Source organism: Melanotaenia boesemani, chromosome 1 (assembly GCF_017639745.1).
Source record: "Melanotaenia boesemani isolate fMelBoe1 chromosome 1, fMelBoe1.pri, whole genome shotgun sequence".
NCBI classification, from domain to species: domain Eukaryota; kingdom Metazoa; phylum Chordata; class Actinopteri; order Atheriniformes; family Melanotaeniidae; genus Melanotaenia; species Melanotaenia boesemani.
In genome coordinates, this window is record NC_055682.1 from 3,865,489 (window position 1) to 3,887,604 (window position 22,116).

At 40.3% G+C, this 22,116-nt stretch overlaps 3 protein-coding genes across 3 annotated transcripts; 1 reads left to right on the top strand and 2 right to left on the bottom strand.

The window, feature by feature from the left end:
* Positions 1-3,962: 3,962 nt before the first annotated feature.
* LOC121641175 (guanylyl cyclase-activating protein 2-like) lies at positions 3,963-9,143 on the bottom strand. The gene is made up of 4 exons (XM_041987158.1): positions 8,921-9,143; positions 8,671-8,820; positions 7,237-7,336; positions 3,963-4,212 (listed from the first exon to the last, which is right to left on the bottom strand). The coding sequence occupies exons 1-4, from the start codon at positions 9,119-9,121 to the stop codon at positions 4,091-4,093; spliced, it is 573 nt and encodes a 190-aa protein (XP_041843092.1). The 5' UTR covers positions 9,122-9,143; the 3' UTR covers positions 3,963-4,090.
* A 5,340-nt stretch (positions 9,144-14,483) lies between these two features.
* LOC121643154 (guanylyl cyclase-activating protein 2-like) lies at positions 14,484-16,967 on the bottom strand. Its single transcript, XM_041990421.1, has 4 exons — positions 16,770-16,967; positions 16,544-16,693; positions 15,303-15,399; positions 14,484-14,605 (listed from the first exon to the last, which is right to left on the bottom strand). Exons 1-4 carry the CDS (start codon positions 16,962-16,964, stop codon positions 14,484-14,486), a joined length of 564 nt encoding a protein of 187 aa, XP_041846355.1. The 5' UTR covers positions 16,965-16,967.
* A 2,416-nt stretch (positions 16,968-19,383) lies between these two features.
* On the top strand, positions 19,384-21,867 carry LOC121643240 (guanylyl cyclase-activating protein 2-like). The gene is made up of 4 exons (XM_041990557.1): positions 19,384-19,581; positions 19,658-19,807; positions 20,952-21,048; positions 21,746-21,867. Exons 1-4 carry the CDS (start codon positions 19,387-19,389, stop codon positions 21,865-21,867), a joined length of 564 nt encoding a protein of 187 aa, XP_041846491.1. The 5' UTR covers positions 19,384-19,386.
* Positions 21,868-22,116: the final 249 nt, after the last annotated feature.

A 22,116-nucleotide genomic window follows, 5' to 3' on the forward strand; every position in this document is an offset into this window, starting at 1 on the left:
TGGGAAAATGTGTCCAACAGCTTTTTAAGTTCTGCACAAGCCTCTTCAATACACATTAAGTCAGGTGTGTTAAAACAGGGAAACATCTAAAACCTGCAGGACAGATATCCACGAGGACTGGATTTGGTGATCCCTGATCCCTAATTTTTCTTTTCTTTTTTGTTGAACTATGAATTAAAATAAATTTAAATAAATATTTCAACCTAAAATCAGTCTGAATAAAAATTATAACATACAAACTAGGACTACTATCGTAACCACTGCCTAAACTGATAAATCGTACTCTCTACATTTGCATATTTTAAGGAAGTGACGTGGCATTGTTCCACACTCTGCCATGCATTCATGCTCTCTATCAATGGCAAACCAAATGGACTTTTATTAAAAACACAAATAAAAATAATGAAATGATAAAAAAAGATTTATAGTATCAAGAGCAGGCATTTATATAAGATGCCTCCCTTGGCAGAGCAAGTCTGTCTGGCACAATTTGGCACACAGACCTTCGCCCTGCATGTCATGATGCTAGGCCAGCTAGACGATTTTATAAAGAAAGGTTCTTAAGGTGGATTTATGCTCACGCGGTGTCTGTGTCTGTGTAACTACCGTAGACTCAGCATAGCTCTACAGAGGCTTGACGCGCACCTTTTCCAGACCTGACATGCACCCCTGCTATGCAGACGGTTACGAGGAGGTGATTGGTCTGTTTGGGATCACGTGTTGCCAAATATCTGGATCTTCTCGCTGAATTTGTCGTAACCACTGTTTTTAAAAACAATAACCGGTGGATTAAGTTGATGAGAGGCTAATCCAATTATTTCTTTGTTTTCTTCCACAAGCTAATAAAGACACTGAACCATACTGGACGCCATTTTTGTTTTAAAACGGAGCATACCTACCGAACTGAAGCGAACCATCAAAAGAACGCTGACCTGGTGAGTTTACCGGCCGATGCCACCTTCAGATTAGGAGGAGAAACTGCAACATGACACCAAAACGACGTGCACCCCCTACGCTCAAGTGCTAGAGCAAACTCACCAGCGTCAGCTACGCGGTAGTCGACTGCATGCAGACGTCGCATGAGCATAAATCCACCTTTAGGGTGCAGTCACACCACCCCTTCTGATTCGAGTCCTAGTTCATTTGCTCTGATTGTCCGGTTTGTTTGGGAAGGTGTGAATGTGCGACCAAACTCACCCGTTAGTAGACATGTTTGGGCCAAATCTGGGCTACTTCTGGCTCTTATGGCTCAGTTACAACACTGGCAAGTGTTGTGTGGGCCAGAGGTGGACCAGATGTCAGTTGCTAGCCTGGCTTGGGTTATGGTAGGTCTCCCGTGGGCCACATGTGGTCCTGATGTCAAATGTTGGCTTGGATGCGGATCACGGCAAGTATTTTATGGGCCAGATGTGGCTCTAAAACGGAAAACCTGCCTGAACATAGATAATAGCATTTGTGGTGATCATGTGGTTAAGTTTTGGCAGCTACACTCACATTAAGTCACTGTCCTGAGTCAAGACCAAATATGGGTCAAATAAAAATGCACATTTGGGACATATTTGAACCAAACATTTTGCTATCTGGGTCTGATTCGGATCATAGAAACAAACTGGTCTACCGACAAACAAAGGTCTCGTTCCTCTTTAAGAGAACCAAGCTCAGGAAGCAGACCACAGCAGAAAGGACATTGTGGGTAAACCGAAACATGTGAGCGTAGGACAATACACAGATCTGGGCGGGAGAACTGGCTATCGGTCAGATGTGGAAAAACACAATTAAAGTTCTGATAGAAATATGGTCAGCAAGATTTAAGACAAGGTCAGCACTGGACTGACTTAGTGACCGGAACGAGCTCAGAGTGCAGACACGATGCAAGGTGGATGCTGAATTAGCCGTCATTAGGGACTCACTCATAAAATCACCCAAAGTTTAGTAATGCTTCTTTAAAAGGACCACAGAAGAAGACAGTTTTGAACCTGAGGCCACTGGATCTACTCGCAGATTAAAACATCTTCATGTCAGGAAGAATTTTGGCCACTGACGGCCACAATCCATTCACAACTGTGCTGAGAACTTGAAAAAATTTCTATACCAATCTTTACCAGCAGATGACAGTAATTTCTACACACTGTGTCTTTAATCCAAGTATTTAATGACAGCTGTTGGTGTGCCTCACACACACACACACACATACACATGCACACACAAGTGTAAAGTCTTCATTACTCCAACAGATCTCCTTTCACATGTAGTCTGACCTGCTGGCCTTTTAATCTCTTTGCCTAACAGTATGATATGTATTAACTCCTTCAGTCCCTACACCCATCCCTTTAACACCAAGTAGTTATTTTTTTAAATAAAAATCTATTCAGCTTAAAATCATACAGGTTGAGTAACTACACAACGATAATTTACTCTCAGAAAGAGGCTTTGAAAGCATTGTTATTAGTGTGTTTGTGAAGCCAGAGGATATCATACTGGCAGGTAAAGAGTCTTAAAGGCTAAGAATAGTGAGTCACAGTAAATCCATACAGGAAAAGCTCCCATAAGGTCTGCATGAAGTCACTGGAACATGCGTTGGCCTTGAATCACATAGCTGTGGTCTTGCATAATGAGTCCAAGCATGAAGCTAATGATTCAGACCTACTAGGCTGCAGGGGAAATGAGTAAACTTAATCAAGCCAACACACAATGGCAGCAAAGTGAAGAGAAATTCATGCAAAAACATGTCCAACTGATACAGTGTTTTATACAGTGTTTTAACAAACATTAAGAAGCTCGCAGGATTTAGAACACGAGGAGATTCTTGCAAATGGTTTACGGCTCTTATCAGTATCTTATCAAATTTCTTTTAAGATATTTACATTAAAATGTTCCTAACCCTCTAAGGCCTGACCCATGAAAAATGGCAAGAAAAGTCCCATTTTTTTAATATGAGGTCTTTATTTGGCCCTTTACAAAATGTAACAAAAAATATTTTTTTGGGGGGGGGGGGGGGGGGGGGGGTATCTACCATTTATTATCATGTGATAGTTCAAAAATATTATAATGTGGTTTTCTGCTTCTGGGTATCTATTAGGGGACAGAAGACAAGTATCAGACTGTGTTCAACAGGATTTTGAGCAAAGTTTATACCATAAAGTGATGCAAAATGTCTCAGAAACTGTATGTAACAAATATGTCACGTCGGGCTCTTCTTAGTTAAAACAACAGTTCAGATAAGGGAAAATGCCATTAATGGTTGAATAGCTGTTTTTAAGCAGGCACACATTCACATTAAATCTTACAAACAAGCTAACACTTTTCCCTTCAGCATTCATGAGTCTTCTTAAAATAAATGATCCTGTTAAAGGAACAAATCACGACTGTAAGAAAACTACTGTAAGTTTATCCCTGCTGATCTGGCCAGCAGTGGGAAACAGGAAGCCATTACAGGTGAACTGTCAGCTGATGAGCTCATCTCTGCAGAGCGTCATCGTAAACGCAATGAAGCAGCTGACATTTTCCCTCCTAAGAAAGACAACTGTTGCAGTTTGACAGCAAATAATTCCATTTTTACATTTTACTATATAGCATGACACCCTCTGTTCTGACACCTTTTAAACAAGGCTAGCTTCACCTTCTTACGCAGGTTGAGCTACAGTAACTCTCCCATTGGATAAGATCTGTTAGACTTGGCTGCTGACTCTGTAGAGATTGTCGAGTCACTGTTGGAAGGTCCTGACCACTGCAGACCAGGAAGGTCCTCACAGTTGCCTTTGTACCAAATACATTACATGCACCTTTATATTAAACCAGATGAGAAGCTGCTTTTGAAGAAAAACTGTTATTTTTGCCTTTTAATTTCACTATAAAAACATTTTTTCAGGTGGTGTCTGGAAAATGTCCAAAGACCTATGCATCCCTGTCAGACGCATGTTGTTGTCCTCTCACTTGAAGAAAATTAGCCATGACAGACTCCTTCTCCATCACAGAAAGGAAATAAATGATGGAAGCTTCACACGGATGTTCCCAGATCAATTAAAAATGTCCGTGGGCACTTATAAGGCCGATTATTCCCCCAGTCTGGTGTCCAGGCATTTATCACAACTCAGGAGCTCTTCTTCGTCTGTTTCATGAACCAGTCAGAAGGCCCGAGGTCCAGTTTGAGTTGTTCCATCAGCCATGGGTCCTTCTCAGCCCCTTCAATGAATTCCTCTAAAGAAATCTGACCTAGAGAGAGCAGGATGAAAAACAAGGTGAACAAGAAATTATACATATAGGATTATTTATTTATTTATCCATCCATCCATCCATCCATCCATCCATCCATCCATCCATCCATCCATCCATTTATCCCTCCATCCATCCATCCATCCATCCATCCACGCATCAACCCATTCACCCATCCATCCATCCATCCATCCATCCATCCATCCATTTATTCATCCATCCATCCATCCATTTATCCATCCATCCATCCATGCATCCATCCATCCATCCATCCGTCCATCCATCCATCCACGCATCCACCCATCCCTCCATCCATCCATCCATCCATGCATCCATCCATCCATCCATCCGTCCATCCATCCATCCACGCATCCACCCATCCATCCATCCATCCATCCATCCACACATCCATCCATCCACCCATCCACCCATCCATCCATCCATCCATCCATTTATTCATCCATCCATCCATCCATTTATCCATCCATCCATCCATGCATCCATCCATCCATCCATCCGTCCATCCATCCATCCACGCATCCACCCATCCCTCCATCCATCCATCCATCCATGCATCCATCCATCCATCCATCCGTCCATCCATCCATCCACGCATCCACCCATCCATCCATCCATCCATCCATCCATCCATCCATCCATCCATCCACACATCCATCCATCCATCCATCCACCCATCCATCCATCCATCCATCCATCCACCCATCCATTCACGCATCCACCCATCCATCCACCCATCCATCCATCCATCCATCCATCCATCCATTCACCCGTCCATCCATCCACCCATCCATCCATTCACCCGTCCATCCATCCACCCATCCATCCATCTATCCATCCACCCGTCCATCCATCCATCCCTTCCTTCTATGGCTTAGAGTTCTGCTGCTGGTTGACTCCTCTTTCCTGTCCTCTTCACCCCCAACCGGTCCAGCAAGATGGCAGCCCTCCTGGTTCTGGTTTTGATGGAAGTTTTTCTTTCTGGTTTTGGTTCCAATAGAAGTTCTTTTTCCTGGTTCTGATGGAGGTTTTCCTTTCTGGTTCTGGTTTCAATATAGGGTTTTTTTCCTGGTGCTGGTGGAGGTTTTGTTATTTGGTTCTGGTTCTGATGGAGGTTTTTCTTTCTGGTTCTGGTTCTGATAGTTTTTTTTTTTCCTGGTTAGGGTTAAGTTCCAAAATAGATGTTTTTTCCTGGTTTTGATGGAGGTTTGTCTTCCTGGTTCTCATGGAGGATTTTTCCTCCTGGTTAAGGTTCTCGTGGAGGTTTTCTACCTGGTTCTGGTTCTGATGAAGGTTTTTCTACCTGGTTCTGGTTCTCATGGAGGTTTTCTACCTGGTTCTGGTTCTGATAGAAGTTTTTCTTCCTGGTTTTGGTTCTGGTGGAGATTTTCTACCTAGTTCTGGTCCTGGTGGAGGTTTTCTACCTGGTTTGGGTTCTGACAGAGGTTTTTCTTCCCGGTTCTGGTTCTCATGGAGTTTTTTCTTCCTGGTTCTGGTTCTGGTGGAGGTTTTTCTTCCCGGTTCTGGTTCTCATGGAGGTTTTTCTTCCTGGTTCTGGATCTGGTGGAGGTTTTCTACCTGGTTCTGGTTCTCATGGAGGTTTTTCTTCCTGGTTCTGGTGGAGGTTTTCTACCTGGTTCTGGTTCTGATAGAGGTTTTTCTTCCCGGTTCTGGTTCTCATGGAGGTTTTTCTTCCTGGTTCTGGTTCTCATGGAGGTTTTTCTTCCTGGTTCTGGTTCTGGTGGAGGTTTTCTACCTGGTTCGCTTTCTGATAGAGGTTTTTTTTCCTGGTTCTGGTTCTGGTGGAGGTTTTCTACCTGGTTCGCTTTCTGATAGAGGTTTTTTTTCCTGGTTCTGGTTCTGGTGGAGGTTTTCCTCTCCGCTGTCTCCTTGTGCAGCTCAGGATGCAGGATTGAATCAAAGAGCAGATTTTCTGGTTTTATTAGCAGGTCATCGTTTTTATTAACTGGTTTATATGAACACAGCTACTGAGCTGTAGAACAGTGATATAACCTTCCACCCATCCTCCATCTTTACAACCATATCTTCTCATGATCTGTGGTGTAAGGCTCTGTTTTTCCAGCCGCCCTGAACGCCTCATCTCCACCAGCTCCTGATTAGGGCTGATGCGCTTCACCTGTCCCAAGCACTATTTATACAGCCCTGCAACATCCCTCCAGTGCCAGATCGTCTTGGTTCTTCCCTGCACGTATCCCGCCTGAATTATCCTGCCCGCCTGACGCTGATCTGACTTTGGACCTGGATTCTGATTCTGCCTGCTCCCTGTTTGGTACTCTTCTTTGGTTGTTAATTTGGATTACTTGGCTTTCTGACCCCTGGCTTGTCTAACAGGATTGGATTTCGGATCACGGACTGATATATCTGCCCCCAACCAGACCATTCACACCCTGCCTCTGCGGTCCTCTCATTCAGGTGCTCCTGCGTGCAACCTGTATCCCTCCATTAACCTCTCCTCTGTTCAGCAGCTTTCCTTCCGCAGTCTTCCTCCCGGCGGCCCTTCTCCAACCCCTGGATTCAACACCCTGCGCCCAGTTGGATTCCCACTGCTGCTACGTAAACTCTCAATCCCTCTCAGAGTTCTCATCAGCCGCCTGCCTCCTAACTTCCACCTTGTGTGTTCACAGACCCCTGAGCGGAGAAAAGCCGGATTGCACAATCTCATTATTCATCTCTGTACAATAAAGATCATATACCTATCCCTGGGAACCTGAGTATTTTTGAGTCCAAACATCCGAATCATGACATATCTACATGTAAAAGATGCACATGCTCAATAAAATTTTGCTAAGCAAAAAGGGCAGAAAATTTACATTTTTAAGTCTTTACTGAGAAACTGCTACATTTTGTGCCATGGAATCATGTGATTACTTCCTATTCTGCTGTCTTATAGTTAAATAAAAGCAATGAAGTAGAATAATTTCTTCATTGTTGATCTGCGTTTGCTATACATCAATCTTATTTTTTTTGTTATAAAAGCCAACTTACTGTCTCTGTTCTTGTCAACCAGTTCAAATATTCTGTCACAGATGTCATCGATGTTCTCCGTCACACTGGGATTCCCATGCCGCCTTATCTTGTTGATAATCTTATAAAGATGGAAAAACGGCAGGTTGATGTCAACACCTTCACAAATTTTCCACGTCAGCGTTGAAGATAACACACATTATGTGGGTCATTTCAGAACTGCGGTTACATTTCATGTCTCCAAGAAAAACCTTTTATTTTTGCCACAAACATCTTTTTTGGATCAGCCTTTGAGAATATTGCTTTTCATCTTAAATGTTCACCAATAATGTTTGCTGTGTATTTTAGGCCCAATTTATATTATAAATTTTATAAAAATTATCCCAGTCTTCCGGTCATGAGTCACACATTTATTGAATTTTTACTGGGATTTGTGGTCTAATTTTATACGTTTCCAGCACCACTTTTGCTTACCTGTGCAAAAATGGTGATAATAATTATAATGGATTAGATTTATATTGCGCTTTGTTGCTGGCAGCACTCAAAGTTGTGCTATTAATCCACTCCTCATATGTGGTGATGGTAAGTTGCACATCTAGCCACAGCAGCCCTGGTGCAGACTCACTGAAACATGGCAGCCATCACGTGCCACTACATTTGGTAGCAAGCAGACGCCTGAGCAATAATCTGTCAAAAATGTAGAGTAATGTAACGGTACTGTGGATCTCTAAGGGTAAAAACTGAGAAAGATAGCCTTAAGGGCAGCTCAGAATTTTTAAAAAAGCAACGTTTTATGTTATGTTTATAATTTTTCCTTTCCAGGTTGAAAATAACAAGAATTTCAGTTCCAAATTTTCACATTTTAAATATTTAGAGGCATATTTATTTTTTCATTCATTCACTATCAACTGATTTCATTTTACGGAGTACAATTTTAAAAATGATCTTAAAACATGTTGACTTCATCTAAGTCATAAAATATAAAATAATAACTTTTATTTCATAATATGAATATTTTTTGGGGGGTGGGTGATATAATTATCTTTTATCTCATTTATACTTATTATTATTTGATAATTATCTGATAAATATAGATAATTTTTTAATTGACATTTTCTTTTCTAGCATATAAAAAGTTGTAGAAGAAGAAGTTTTCATGGGATAGTTCATGTTCTGAACATGTGTTTTAAAGGAAACCATTATGTTTTTTTACCTTAATAAACTATAATATTCTGCCCCCTGGTGGACACCTTTTGTACTACGGAAATTTTGACATAAACAATAAATCTACTAAAGATTATTCTCGTTAAATATTTTTTACATTTTGTAAAGGGCCAAATTAAAATAAATGTTATTTTCTCTCTATGTTTTTCTTGGTCTTTAAATGGTTAAAACATTTGCAGATTAATTAAGAAAACAATTTTAAAATATTATACCTAAGAACAAACACCTCACCTTGATGATATGCCTGACTTCCTGTCTGGTTAGGCAGCCATTTCCATCTGTGTCATAAACTTTAAAAGACCATTTCAGTTTGTCCACCAGTTTTCCACGAAGAATGAGGTTCACTGCTGCTACGAACTCCATAAAGTCAATTTTCCCGTCCTAAATAGAGGAAATGGGAGATTTGTTGGTAAATACTGACCATTGTTAACATTCAGCCAAACAGTACAATAAAACGGTCACCATGACAACAAACTGATACCTTATTAGTATCGAAGGACCGAAACACATTTTCCATGTACGCCGCTTCCTCTTCTGTAGAGCTGCTGTTCACCCCGAAGATTCTCTTGAACTCGTGTAAATGCAGGTTTCCACTCGGACATTCTTTGGCAAATTTACCGTAGAGCTCCTGGATGTCCTGAAGAGTCACCTCTGCATCTGTGCTGCTCCCTGCTTGACCCATGATTTCAAAGGCACAACGGTAGAAAAACTTCTCCAATGATGAAACGTCTTCATGGGAGCAGCCAGCTCATACATGTCTGTGTTGTGGATAAAACCTCATGGATGTGCTTCCTCCAGCACTCTGAGCTATTTCCAGAACTCTTTCTGAACAAATCCAATTTACCCTTCACCTGTGCTGACCACACCTTCCCCAATAACACCAGTTTTCTCAAAGATTTACCAGCTGTTAAAAAAACAAAACAAAAAACAGACAGGTCACTTTATAGGAAGCTAAAGAATGTCTAATGAGACTACTGTAATAAACAAATCTACTGCATCTTTAACAGCAAAGAAACACACACACACACACACACACACACACACACACACACACACACACACACACACACACACGCAGAGAGATTATAAGGCTGAATGCATTAAGGGGTTAAGTGTGGTCCTGCCTGAAGTGTTGATCTAATGCAGGCTGTCTGGGAAGAGTTTAGACAGTATGGCCTGTCAGGGTTGGTGTGAAGTAACTGGATTCATACCTGACCTATAAAGCTCTTACCAAACCTTCCGGCTTTACTGCCAAGCAGCTTTTTCAGCAGTTTTTTTCTGCAGTTTTACTAGAACAGAATTTAGACATCATCCATGAACTTTAATGATTTACAACTTCTTTAACCATGAACTGCTTCTATGATCCTGTATTACCTCCACCCTCCACCACCAGATGTCCTCAGTCTCCTTTTAAGTCTGCTGCAGCCAACTCACCTGCTCAAATGTCCCCAAATACCCTTTTTCCATCTTGGATATATATATACATATATATATATATATATATATATATATATATATATATATATATATATATAGGAATGTAAGAAATATTTATTGTGTCTGCAAGTAATAGATCTAAATTAATATAATTAATTATTAATTAATTATAATTATTAATTATTATAGTGTATAATGTATACATTAGTATGATGTTAATAACGTTACTAATGTTAGTTACATTAATAACGTTAATAACGTTAATGAAGGTAATAATTTTAATAACATTAATAACGTTAATGAAGGTAATAATTTTAATAACATTAATAACGTTAATATCGTTAATGAAGATAATAATGTTAATAACGTTAATACTGTTAATAAAGTTAATAATGGTAATAATGTTAATAATGTTAATAATGTTAATAATTTTAATAATGTTAATAATGTTAATACTGTTAATAAAGTTAATAATGTTAATAATGGTAATAAAGTTAATAATGTAATAACGTCAATAAAGTTAATAATGTTAAAAACATTAAAAATGTTAATAATGTTAAAAACGTTAATAATGTTAATGATGTTAAAAATGTTAATAATGTTAATAATGTTAATAATGTTAAAAACATTAATAATGTTAATAAAGTTAAAAACGTTCATAATGTTAATAATGTTAATGAAGGTAATAATTTTAATAACATTAATAACGTTAACATCGTTAATGAAGATAATAATGTTAATAACGTTAATACTGTTAATAAAGTTAATAATGGTAATAACGTTAATAATGTTAATAATGTTAAAAACATTAATAATGTTAATAAAGTTAAAAACATTCATAATGTTAATAATGTTAAAAACGTTAATAATGTTAATGATGTTAAAAATGTTAATAATGTTAATAATGTTAATAATGTTAATAATGATAATAATGATAATAATGCTAAAAACATTAATAATGTTAGTGATGTTAAAAATGTTAATAATGTTAATAATGTTAAAAACGTTAATACTGTTAATTACATTAATAACATTAATAATGGTAATAATGGTAATGATGATGACGTGGTGTTGATGTAATAAAAGATTAAATATTTCCTGGTTTGTGAAATTTGTGCTGAAGCACAACTTCACAAAATGCTCCACCGCCCTCATTTTAACAATGTTAATTTTCTAAAAGAACTTTTAAAAATATGGCTTTCTTCTGACAAAATTACGACTTTATTCTCGAAGCCTGTGAAAAAATATGTTTCTTAATGTGGCCCCATAGTCCGTTGTACAGATGAGACAAAAAAATCACACTTTTTTTTTTATTTATAAAACTTTAAAAATAACAACAATTTAATAACAAAATGAAAAAAATAAGACAGAAATTTTTAATACGGTTACAATAACAACAAAAGTACATTAAAAATAAATACATGAGAAGATAAAATATTCAAAATAAAGAACACAGAGTGGAAAGTACAGGGAACTTGCAAGTAGACTACTGAGAAGTACATGATCTAGATAAATTAAATGACAATGTGGATAAGTTAATGAAATAAATACATGCGCAGCACAGGCAAGAGAACAGACCATTTAGAGAAAAAGTATCGGTAAAAATAGAGACTGACAAACAAAAAGCTGGCCAGGTTAAGAACAGTTAATACTCAATTATTTCCATTTATAAAATGGAAAGAAAGGGGAATAAACAAAATGATGCGTTCTGTGTCATCTACAGAACACGAAAAATCACCTCAACCTGTGATGTGACTACAGGGCCCCAAATTTGAGTATATTTGGAGAGGGAATCAGAAAGAATGTAACCGAATTTCCTCTAGGTGTAAACAGGAGACCCTACTTGTTAGCCACAAGTTGAAACAAGGTGGGGACTCTGATTTCTCTTGAGAGTCGAAGTCTTTTATTAACAATCATCCCAAACACTAGAAGTCACACACATGCTTAAATAACAACATCATGCATTATCAGGTCATATGTGGTATTCTTGGTAGAATAATTGGGATCAAACACAACTTTACCATCAATAACAACTGAAAGGAAAAAAGGAGTTTAGTTAGTTTAGTTATTTTGCATATAGATGGGCATTACTTTGACCTTGACCACCTAAAACAGAGTCAGACAGTTTCACCCAAGAGCTCCAGATCATAATTAAAGATGAAATATTTCAATTAAGCTAAATTTCCTGCAGAAGTAATGGTTAAGAAATTATTGATCCTTCATTTTATTGTATTAGTTCTACAAAAGTCACAGTCAGGATTAATTAATTACATGGATTTAAATGGAATTTAAATTTATAATTTATTAATAATATTTTTTTTTCATTATTTAAAATGATTTCTGCTTCTATCTTGTCTTTGATTTTTTGGCTCTTGGCAGATTCTAACTATTTATAGTACAGATTCCAGCATTCATGCAATGTTTCTCTGCTGGTTAAAACTGATCCACGTTGTAACAGTTGTAATCGTGGAATGGCCCTTTAAGACTGCTTTTGGTTGTCTACTAATGATGACGTCAGCAAGATGCTTCAACAAGAGAGGACATCGTCTTGCGCACGCTTGGACTGCAGACGGACATTTTGGGAGCTCAACTCTTATTCATTTTACCCCCTCGTTGTGTCGCACTGTTTTATTTATGTATGAGACAGTAGCCGTCCAACCGGGCTTTATATGATTGATGAATGCCCTTTTATTAAAGAGCACACACTGTGGAATCTTCAGTACCAGTGTCGCTGTGAGTTTGTCAACCTTGCGGCAGCTTTGTCCGGCTAACTGAGCTAATTTTAGACATCACCACAGCACTGAGACTTCTCTGACCAAAGTCATTAATGACATATGTTTGAACACAGACAATGGAAAAATGTCAGTCTTAGTCTTACTGGACCTCAGTGCTGCATTTGATACAGTCGACCACGATATATTACTTAAACGACTGGAGAACTGGGTGGGCCTCTCTGGTACTGCACTACTCTGGTTTAAATCTTATTTAGAGAATAGAAAATACTTTGTGTCAATGGGTAATGTTACATCTGAGCAGAAAAGAATTACATGTGGAGTTCCCCAAGGTTCCATCCTAGGGCCTCTTCTGTTTAACATCTACATGCTCCCACTGGCACAGATTATAAAGAAAAACACAATTAGTTACCATAGCAATGCAGATGACACACAGATATATATTACAATGTCACCAGGAGATCGAGGCCCCGTACAGGCTCTTGGTAAATGTATTGAGGAGATTAATGACTGGATGTGTCGGAACTTTCTCCAGTTAAACAAAAACAAAACTGAGGTGATGTTTTTTGGAGCGAAAGAGAAACGATTAAGTGTCACCACAGCGCTTCAGTCTATACACTTAAAATCCACCAACCAGACCAGAAATCTGGGTGTAGTAATTGACTCAAACCTTAACTTTGAGAAAAAACTGGTCCATGTTTTCATCTTTAGTCGGCTTGATTATTGTAACAGTGTCTTCACAGGTCTACCTAAAAAATCAATTAGACACCTGCAGCTTATTCAGAACTCTGCTGCTCGAGTCCTCACTAAGACCAAGAAAGTGGACCACATCAGTCCAGCTCTGAGGTCTTTACATTGGCTGCAGACTTTAAAGTTCTGCTGCTGGTCTATAAAGCTCTGAATGGTTTAGGACCAAAATACATCAGAGACCTCTTGACCCATTATGAACCTACCAGAACCCTCAGGTCATCTGGATCCAGTTTCTTATCAGTTCCCAGAGTCAGAACCAGACATGGAGAAGCTGCATTCAGCTTCTATGCTCCACATGTCTGGAACAAACTCCCAGAAAGCCTCAAATCAGCTGAAACACTCAGTTTATTTAGATCCAGGTTAAAGACCCACCTGTTCTCTGCTGCATTTCACTAGTTTTTATTTAAAAATCCAAATCTGCATTTGGTTCTTTTAACTTTATTTTGTTATCTGAGCTTTTTCCTGCTGTTTTTATGTAATCAATTTTATCTTTTTAAATCTTTGTTTTTCTTTCTTTTTTTTCTTTCCCTGCACCTTGCTGTAATGTTTTTATGATTTATGTAAAGCACTTTGAATTGTCTTGTGCATGAAAGGTGCAATACAAATAAATTTGCCTTGCCTAATTCCCTTCACCACAACACGCTTCCCCGTTACAAATTGGCACCCGAACATTTATTTTTCCCTCGGACCCTCACGTCGCCATTACAACGTAAAAACATTGTCTTGCGACAACCTTTTTGCCTGAACATAATTTTAGAGGTTTGTGCTTGTCTTGCTGGTCATTGTTCTGAGTCCTGTTAACATAAAAGGGCACTGAAATCAACTTCTTACTAGCAAACACATCAGGAATCTTTTCCATTAACAGATAAAAAACATTAATATGTCATTATTCTGCTCCAGAACAATTAATACTAATAGTTTGACTACAAGTCTTCCAAGCTGAGGTCACCGTGCAGCAGAGAGCAGGACCTTTGGGCCTGCCTTCAAACGCCATAAAAACCAGGCGCCGCGCTCCAGCTTCAAACACCAGAAACATGGAGGCAAAATGAAACCTTTAAACCAAAGGTATGAGGACAGCAGCTCACTGTTGGTCTCAAACAAAGAAAACCCCGACCTGGTGAAGGATCACGGTGCTCTTCTGCAGTTCTGTATGACCCAGCTGGTGGCGTTGACGTCCAGCTTCAGCAGGTTCATGACCCACTCGTCTTTCTGAGCTCCCTCCATGAACTCAGACAAACTTATCTGACCTGCGAGGCAGAAACAAGAACCAGTTCAATGAGCTGCAGCATTAAACACATACCTGTGATTAAAATGTGCAGCTTAGTGTCGCCAGAGGATGTGGAAGAGCTGCATTTGTCCATAAAACCTGAAGACGGCTGATAACAGAAGAGATGGCATTCATATATGAAGTTTCAAACACGTCTCTTCTCATGCGTCTCTGCAAGAAATCTGCACGTATCTGTTAAATATCTACACTGCTGCTTGATTTGAATCATTTCCGGTTAGTTATTTTATGATTTTCTTTGACTTTCTGATTTTAAGACACTTAATTATGTCTTAAAATGATTTTGAACGGTTTGTTTTTCTCTTTATTTTCTATTAAATAAAACACTTTGAATCACTTTTATTTATAAAATGTACTATACAATTAAACTTGCCTTGCATGACTTAATCACACATTTAAGTAGTTATTAATAAATGTATTTATCAGGTTTATTTCTAATGAATGAATATATTTATGTATTTCTCTGTGGCGCTTCCTCTCCCTCCAAACTCTTGCTGCTCGTTTCAAAGCATTTAAATATCAAAATGCTGATGAGAAGCACAAAAAGTAAAAACGTCTGATGGACTAAATACCTTCTGTGATTTTTCATTGTCAGAATACAACATGTAAAAGTGCTCATTGAATGAGCTGTCCTGGTTTTCCAGGTCCCTCCTGCTCACCGTCATGATTCTGGTCAACCAGCTCGAAGAGGCGCTCGCAGATTTCTGACGGAGTCATCTCCATGCCACCCGTCTGAAGCTTGATTTTGTAAAGAATCTGTGTAAAAAACACGAAACATGTTTGTAATAAAATGCAGTTTTCATTCAGTTTAGCTCAAACTCACGTGGAAAGTCTTGAAAAAAGACGTGTGAACATCAGGATTTTTGCAGGATGAGTGATAATAAACTCAAACACACACAGTGGGCCCTACAGCTGACACCTATTTATAAGCTGATTGGTAGGAAATACATGGGTGAGGGTGGTTAATAAGCAAATCTCCCACGTCAGTCGTCCACTGCACTAGCCTTACCGAGGAACAAATAAATATATAATCTGACATACACAACCTATAAAGAGCTCAGGATATTCAGCTTTTGATGCCAGAATGAACCTAAAACCCACAATAACCTTTACAGCTCAACTTAACTGGACTTTTTCTAAACTTCTGAATGCACACGTACAACTGTTCAATCTTTAAGGTTTTATTACTGAACATGCTGATCTATAACAAGATGATTAACCACAAAAATAAACTAAGAGAAGTGTCTGAACCATGAATGGAGCACTAAATGATGACAGCTTCTATCTAAACAGTCCTCTTCATCATCTTTCATCAGCAGCAGGATGCATTTTAGCTTCTGCAGAATAAAGAAGTTTATTGCCTGTATAGAGACACAGGAGTCAGGGAATGAATCATGAACAGCACTTTGAGTTGCCTTATGTAGAAAATGTGCTTTATAAATAAGCTTGCCTTGCCTTAAAGTCACCAAACCGTCCTGCATCTGCTGCTTTTTAAAGCATCAGTCGACCCAAGCAGCTCAAACGGTCTAATTTTACTCTGACCGTCCTCAGCCGACTCCTTCACCTCATCTTACCTCAGTCGTTACGCAGCCGGCTGGTCACACTGCTGGCTGCATAGCTGCATTATAACATGATCTCTGGGTTAACGGTGATAAGGATCACTGTGATTAACTCTCCTTGCATGTTTAAACTACATTACATGACCTCTGGCCCTAATCCATCGTTACCAGAACAGAGCACTACATTCACACAGGATTTGTGTCATGAAACCAGGTAAAGTTTTACAGTTTGACACATGAGCTGAACATCTCCCTCTCCTTTTAATTCCACTTTTTTCTTCCTTTTGACTGTAAAAACATTTCACTAAAAGCACGTTAATGTCTGTGTTGGTCCCTCTCACCTTTATGATCCGTTTCACTTCTTGTCGGTCCAGTTTTCCATTTCCATCCTTGTCGTACATCTTAAAAGACCACTTCAGCCTGTCTTCAAGGTTGCCTCTCAAGATCAAATTAAGTGCTGCAACATACTCGAGGAAATCCAGCGTGTTATCCTGCAAACAACAGCCAGAGTTACACTGATAATAAAACTGGGAATCTAAGTGTGGGAGAAACATCTGCCTCCTTTACCTGATTTGTGTCGAAGGAGTGAAATATCGTCTCGAGGAAGAGGGACTCCTCTGCAGAGCTGCTCTGTACTCCAAAGATCCTCTTGAACTCATGTAGGTGTAAAGATCCGCTCGGACACTCCTTCATAAACATGATGCACAGCTCCTGAATCTGCGCCGTATCCATCTCCTCGCTGTGGCTTTCTTCTTGTCCCATTTCTCCCACTTGCTTTGGTTAAGTAACTCCTGTTATGCTGGTTAAAAGCAAAAGACGTGATTGTCTGTCAACAGGTTGTAAAGCACCAGCTCACCGTCTCCTGATGAAGTAAAGAGCTCTGGACAGTTGTCCAGCTTCTCTTGGAGAGGCAAGGCTTCTAATAGATTAATCTTGTTAACAGACTAAATCCTGGCTCAAAGAGAGTGTTTCTAACCTTTCTAACTAGATTAAAAGTCTAAAAATTGATGCAGAGAGAAAAGAGTAGTAGAGTTTTTGTGATTTTTATTCTGTAAAGCACTTTGTGCCAACACCAGGGTCCCCAGACTCTGCTTCCTCATCGGAAGACGAGTTGGTGGGATTGAGAAGGTATTTCGAAGTATTCCTTCCACCGTGTCACAACGTCCTGAGTCGAGGTCAGCAGCCCCCCATCCCCACTGTACAGTGTTGACGGAGCACTGCTTTCCCCTCCTGAGCCGCTGGATGGTGGACTAGAATCTCCTCAAAGCTGTTCGGAAGTCATTCTCCATGGCCCCTCTAAACTCCTCCCATGCCCGAGTTTTTGCCTTAGGGACCGTGGAAGCTGCGCTCCACTTAGCCCACCGATACCCATCAGCTGCCTCTGGAGTCCCACATGCCAAAAAACCCCGATAGGACTCCTTCTTCAGCTTGATGGCATCCCTTACTGCTGGTGTCCACCAACAAATTCGGGGGTTACCGCCATGACAGGCAACACTGACCTTGTGGCCACAGCTGCAGCTGGTTGCCTCAACAACAGAGGCATGGAACACAGCCCACTTGGACTCACTGTCCCCCGCCTCACCCAGACTCTGTCGGAGATGGGAGTTGAAACTCTTTCTGACAGGGGACTCCACCAGACGTTCCCAGCAGACCCTGCGTCTCTGAGGTGGTTAAAAAGCTCCTCGCTGGCAGGGCCCCGGGGGTGGATGAGGTCCACCCAGAGTTTCTTAAGGCTCTGGATGCTGTAGGGCTGTCTTGGCTGACACGCCTCTGCAGCATCGCGTGGACATCGGGGACAGTCCCCCTGGACCTGGGTAGTGGTCCCCCTCTTCAAAAACGGGGACCGGAGGGTGTGCTCCAACTACAGGGGGATCACACTCCTCAGCCTCCCTGGTAAGGTCTATTCAGGGGTGCTGGAGAGGAGGGTCAGTCGGATAGTTGAACCTCAGATTGACGAGGAGCAGTGTGGTTTTCATCTGGGCCGTGGAACAGTGGACCAGCTCTACACCCTCTTCGGGGTCTTGGAGGGGACATGGGAGTTCGCTCAACCAGTCTACATGTGTTTTGTGGACTTGGAGAAGGCGTTCAACCGTGTCCCCCGGGGACTTCTGTGGGGGGTACTCCAGGAGTATGGAGTGCTGGACCCCCTTGTATGAGCTGTCTGGTCCTTGTATGACCGGTGTCAGTGTCACGAATCAGCAGACTGGACCCACAAAATATATCAGAGACCATAGGATTGGAGTAAAGAAGATTTATTGAGTTCAGGGGAAGGTCTCAGGATTGTAGACTCTAGTCTTAGGCAGTTGGCTTGTCTGTAAACGCAGCAGAACAGGGGTGAGAACTTTGAATACTCAGGAGCTAATGTTTATAGGTAAGATCACAACGTACCGGCAGGAGAGATGGAACCCAGGCAAGGATGCTGAGAGAGAGAGAGCTGTTGAGAGGAACCTCTGCCGGGAAGCTGAAAAAGAGGCTGCTGAGCCAGAAGTTAGTGAGAATGACAAAAGGATGTTACGCTGGGTTTCCCTGTCTGGGATGAGAACTTCATAAAATCTTAATCTCAGTGTACCTCACCTATGGTCAAGAGCTGTGGGTAGTGGCCCAAAGAATGAGATGATGAATACAAGCGGCTGAAAGGAGTTTTCCTCACGGGTGTCCGTGCTCTTCCGTAGAGATAGGGTGAGAAGCTTGATGATCTGGAAGGGGCTCAGAGTAGAACCAGTGCTTTATTCTGAGTCCTGTCCCATCTCTGTGCCGATGGCTTGTAACAAGCTGCAGATCTAAATCTTCACAAAACCTCATTTGATCCTCTTAAAATGTGAGAAAGGAATTCAAGAAATATTTTTATTGGGAATAAATGCCATGCACCAATTTCTAGACTTTTAATCTTGCTAAAATCTTGTTTACAATATATTGAGTTGCACAGACAGAAATTTAAACATTTTGTAAGTTCTTTGACCTGACAGCTTTTTTTTGTGCTAGATCTTTGAGCCAGGATTTAGTCTGTTAACAAGATTAATCTATTAGAAGCCTTGCCTCTCCAAGAGAAGCTGGACAACTGTCCAGAGCTCTTTACTTCATCAGGAGACGGTGAGCTGGTGCTTTACAACCTGTTGACAGACAATCACGTCTTTTGCTTTTAACCAGCATAACAGGAGTTACTTAACCAAAGCAAGTGGGAGAAATGGGACAAGAAGAAAGCCACAGCGAGGAGATGGATACGGCGCAGATTCAGGAGCTGTGCATCATGTTTATGAAGGAGTGTCCGAGCGGATCTTTACACCTACATGAGTTCAAGAGGATCTTTGGGGTACAGAGCAGCTCTGCAGAGGAGTCCCTCTTCCTCGAGACGATATTTCACTCCTTCGACACAAGTCAGGTAAAGGAGGCAGATGTTTCTCCCACACTTAGATTCCCAGTTTTATTATCAGTGTAACTCTGGCTGTTGTTTGCAGGATAACACGCTGGATTTCCTCGAGTATGTTGCAGCACTTAATTTGATCTTGAGAGGCAACCTTGAAGACAGGCTGAAGTGGTCTTTTAAGATGTACGACAAGGATGGAAATGGAAAACTGGACCGACAAGAAGTGAAACGGATCATAAAGGTGAGAGGGACCAACACAGACATTAACGTGCTTTTAGTGAAATGTTTTTACAGTCAAAAGGAAGAAAAAAGTGGAATTAAAAGGAGAGGGAGATGTTCAGCTCATGTGTCAAACTGTAAAACTTTACCTGGTTTCATGACACAAATCCTGTGTGAATGTAGTGCTCTGTTCTGGTAACGATGGATTAGGGCCAGAGGTCATGTAATGTAGTTTAAACATGCAAGGAGAGTTAATCACAGTGATCCTTATCACCGTTAACCCAGAGATCATGTTATAATGCAGCTATGCAGCCAGCAGTGTGACCAGCCGGCTGCGTAACGACTGAGGTAAGATGAGGTGAAGGAGTCGGCTGAGGACGGTCAGAGTAAAATTAGACCGTTTGAGCTGCTTGGGTCGACTGATGCTTTAAAAAGCAGCAGATGCAGGACGGTTTGGTGACTTTAAGGCAAGGCAAGCTTATTTATAAAGCACATTTTCTACATAAGGCAACTCAAAGTGCTGTTCATGATTCATTCCCTGACTCCTGTGTCTCTATACAGGCAATAAACTTCTTTATTCTGCAGAAGCTAAAATGCATCCTGCTGCTGATGAAAGATGATGAAGAGGACTGTTTAGATAGAAGCTGTCATCATTTAGTGCTCCATTCATGGTTCAGACACTTCTCTTAGTTTATTTTTGTGGTTAATCATCTTGTTATAGATCAGCATGTTCAGTAATAAAACCTTAAAGATTGAACAGTTGTACGTGTGCATTCAGAAGTTTAGAAAAAGTCCAGTTAAGTTGAGCTGTAAAGGTTATTGTGGGTTTTAGGTTCATTCTGGCATCAAAAGCTGAATATCCTGAGCTCTTTATAGGTTGTGTATGTCAGATTATATATTTATTTGTTCCTCGGTAAGGCTAGTGCAGTGGACGACTGACGTGGGAGATTTGCTTATTAACCACCCTCACCCATGTATTTCCTACCAATCAGCTTATAAATAGGTGTCAGCTGTAGGGCCCACTGTGTGTGTTTGAGTTTATTATCACTCATCCTGCAAAAATCCTGATGTTCACACGTCTTTTTTCAAGACTTTCCACGTGAGTTTGAGCTAAACTGAATGAAAACTGCATTTTATTACAAACATGTTTCGTGTTTTTTACACAGATTCTTTACAAAATCAAGCTTCAGACGGGTGGCATGGAGATGACTCCGTCAGAAATCTGCGAGCGCCTCTTCGAGCTGGTTGACCAGAATCATGACGGTGAGCAGGAGGGACCTGGAAAACCAGGACAGCTCATTCAATGAGCACTTTTACATGTTGTATTCTGACAATGAAAAATCACAGAAGGTATTTAGTCCATCAGACGTTTTTACTTTTTGTGCTTCTCATCAGCATTTTGATATTTAAATGCTTTGAAACGAGCAGCAAGAGTTTGGAGGGAGAGGAAGCGCCACAGAGAAATACATAAATATATTCATTCATTAGAAATAAACCTGATAAATACATTTATTAATAACTACTTAAATGTGTGATTAAGTCATGCAAGGCAAGTTTAATTGTATAGTACATTTTATAAATAAAAGTGATTCAAAGTGTTTTATTTAATAGAAAATAAAGAGAAAAACAAACTGTTCAAAATCATTTTAAGACATAATTAAGTGTCTTAAAATCAGAAAGTCATAGAAAATCATAAAATAACTAACCGGAAATGATTCAAATCAAGCAGCAGTGTAGATATTTAACAGATACGTGCAGATTTCTTGCAGAGACGCATGAGAAGAGACGTGTTTGAAACTTCATATATGAATGCCATCTCTTCTGTTATCAGCCGCCTTCATGTTTTGTGGACAAATGCAGCTCTTCCACATCCTCTGGCGACACTAAGCTGCACATTTTAATCACAGGTATGTGTTTAATGCTGCAGCTCATTGAACTGGTTCTTGTTTCTGCCTCGCAGGTCAGATAAGTTTGTCTGAGTTCATGGAGGGAGCTCAGAAAGACGAGTGGGTCATGAACCTGCTGAAGCTGGACGTCAACGCCACCAGCTGGGTCATACAGAACTGCAGAAGAGCACCGTGATCCTTCACCAGGTCGGGGTTTTCTTTGTTTGAGACCAGCAGTGAGTTGCTGTCCTCATACCTTTGGTTTAAAGGTTTCATTTTGCCTCCATGTTTCTGGTGTTTGAAGCTGGAGCGCGGCGCCTGCTTTTTATGGCGTTTGAAGGCAGGCCCAAAGGTCCTGCTCTCTGCTGCACGGTGACCTCAGCTTGGAAGGCTGAGTAAGTGCATTGTTGAATGAAGAACAGTTCCTCATATTTTATTTAAATAA

Excerpts from the sequence above, each read along its gene's own strand:
- LOC121641175 (XM_041987158.1), bottom strand. The coding sequence starts at position 9,121 with ATGGGTCAAGCAGGGAGCAGCACAGATGCAGAGGTGACTCTTCAGGAC. Across the intron at positions 7,337-8,670 it reads AAGTCAGGCATATCATCAAG|ATTATCAACAAGATAAGGCG; the intron begins GTGAGGTGTTTG and ends CATCTTTATAAG. Across the intron at positions 4,213-7,236 it reads GGTTGACAAGAACAGAGACA|GTCAGATTTCTTTAGAGGAA; the intron begins GTAAGTTGGCTT and ends TGCTCTCTCTAG.
- LOC121643154 (XM_041990421.1), bottom strand. The coding sequence starts at position 16,964 with ATGGGACAAGAAGAAAGCCACAGCGAGGAGATGGATACGGCGCAGATT. Across the intron at positions 15,400-16,543 it reads AAGTGAAACGGATCATAAAG|ATTCTTTACAAAATCAAGCT; the intron begins GTGAGAGGGACC and ends TTTTTTACACAG. Across the intron at positions 14,606-15,302 it reads GGTTGACCAGAATCATGACG|GTCAGATAAGTTTGTCTGAG; the intron begins GTGAGCAGGAGG and ends TCTGCCTCGCAG.
- LOC121643240 (XM_041990557.1), top strand. The coding sequence starts at position 19,387 with ATGGGACAAGAAGAAAGCCACAGCGAGGAGATGGATACGGCGCAGATT. Across the intron at positions 19,582-19,657 it reads ACTCCTTCGACACAAGTCAG|GATAACACGCTGGATTTCCT; the intron begins GTAAAGGAGGCA and ends TGTTGTTTGCAG. Across the intron at positions 19,808-20,951 it reads AAGTGAAACGGATCATAAAG|ATTCTTTACAAAATCAAGCT; the intron begins GTGAGAGGGACC and ends TTTTTTACACAG.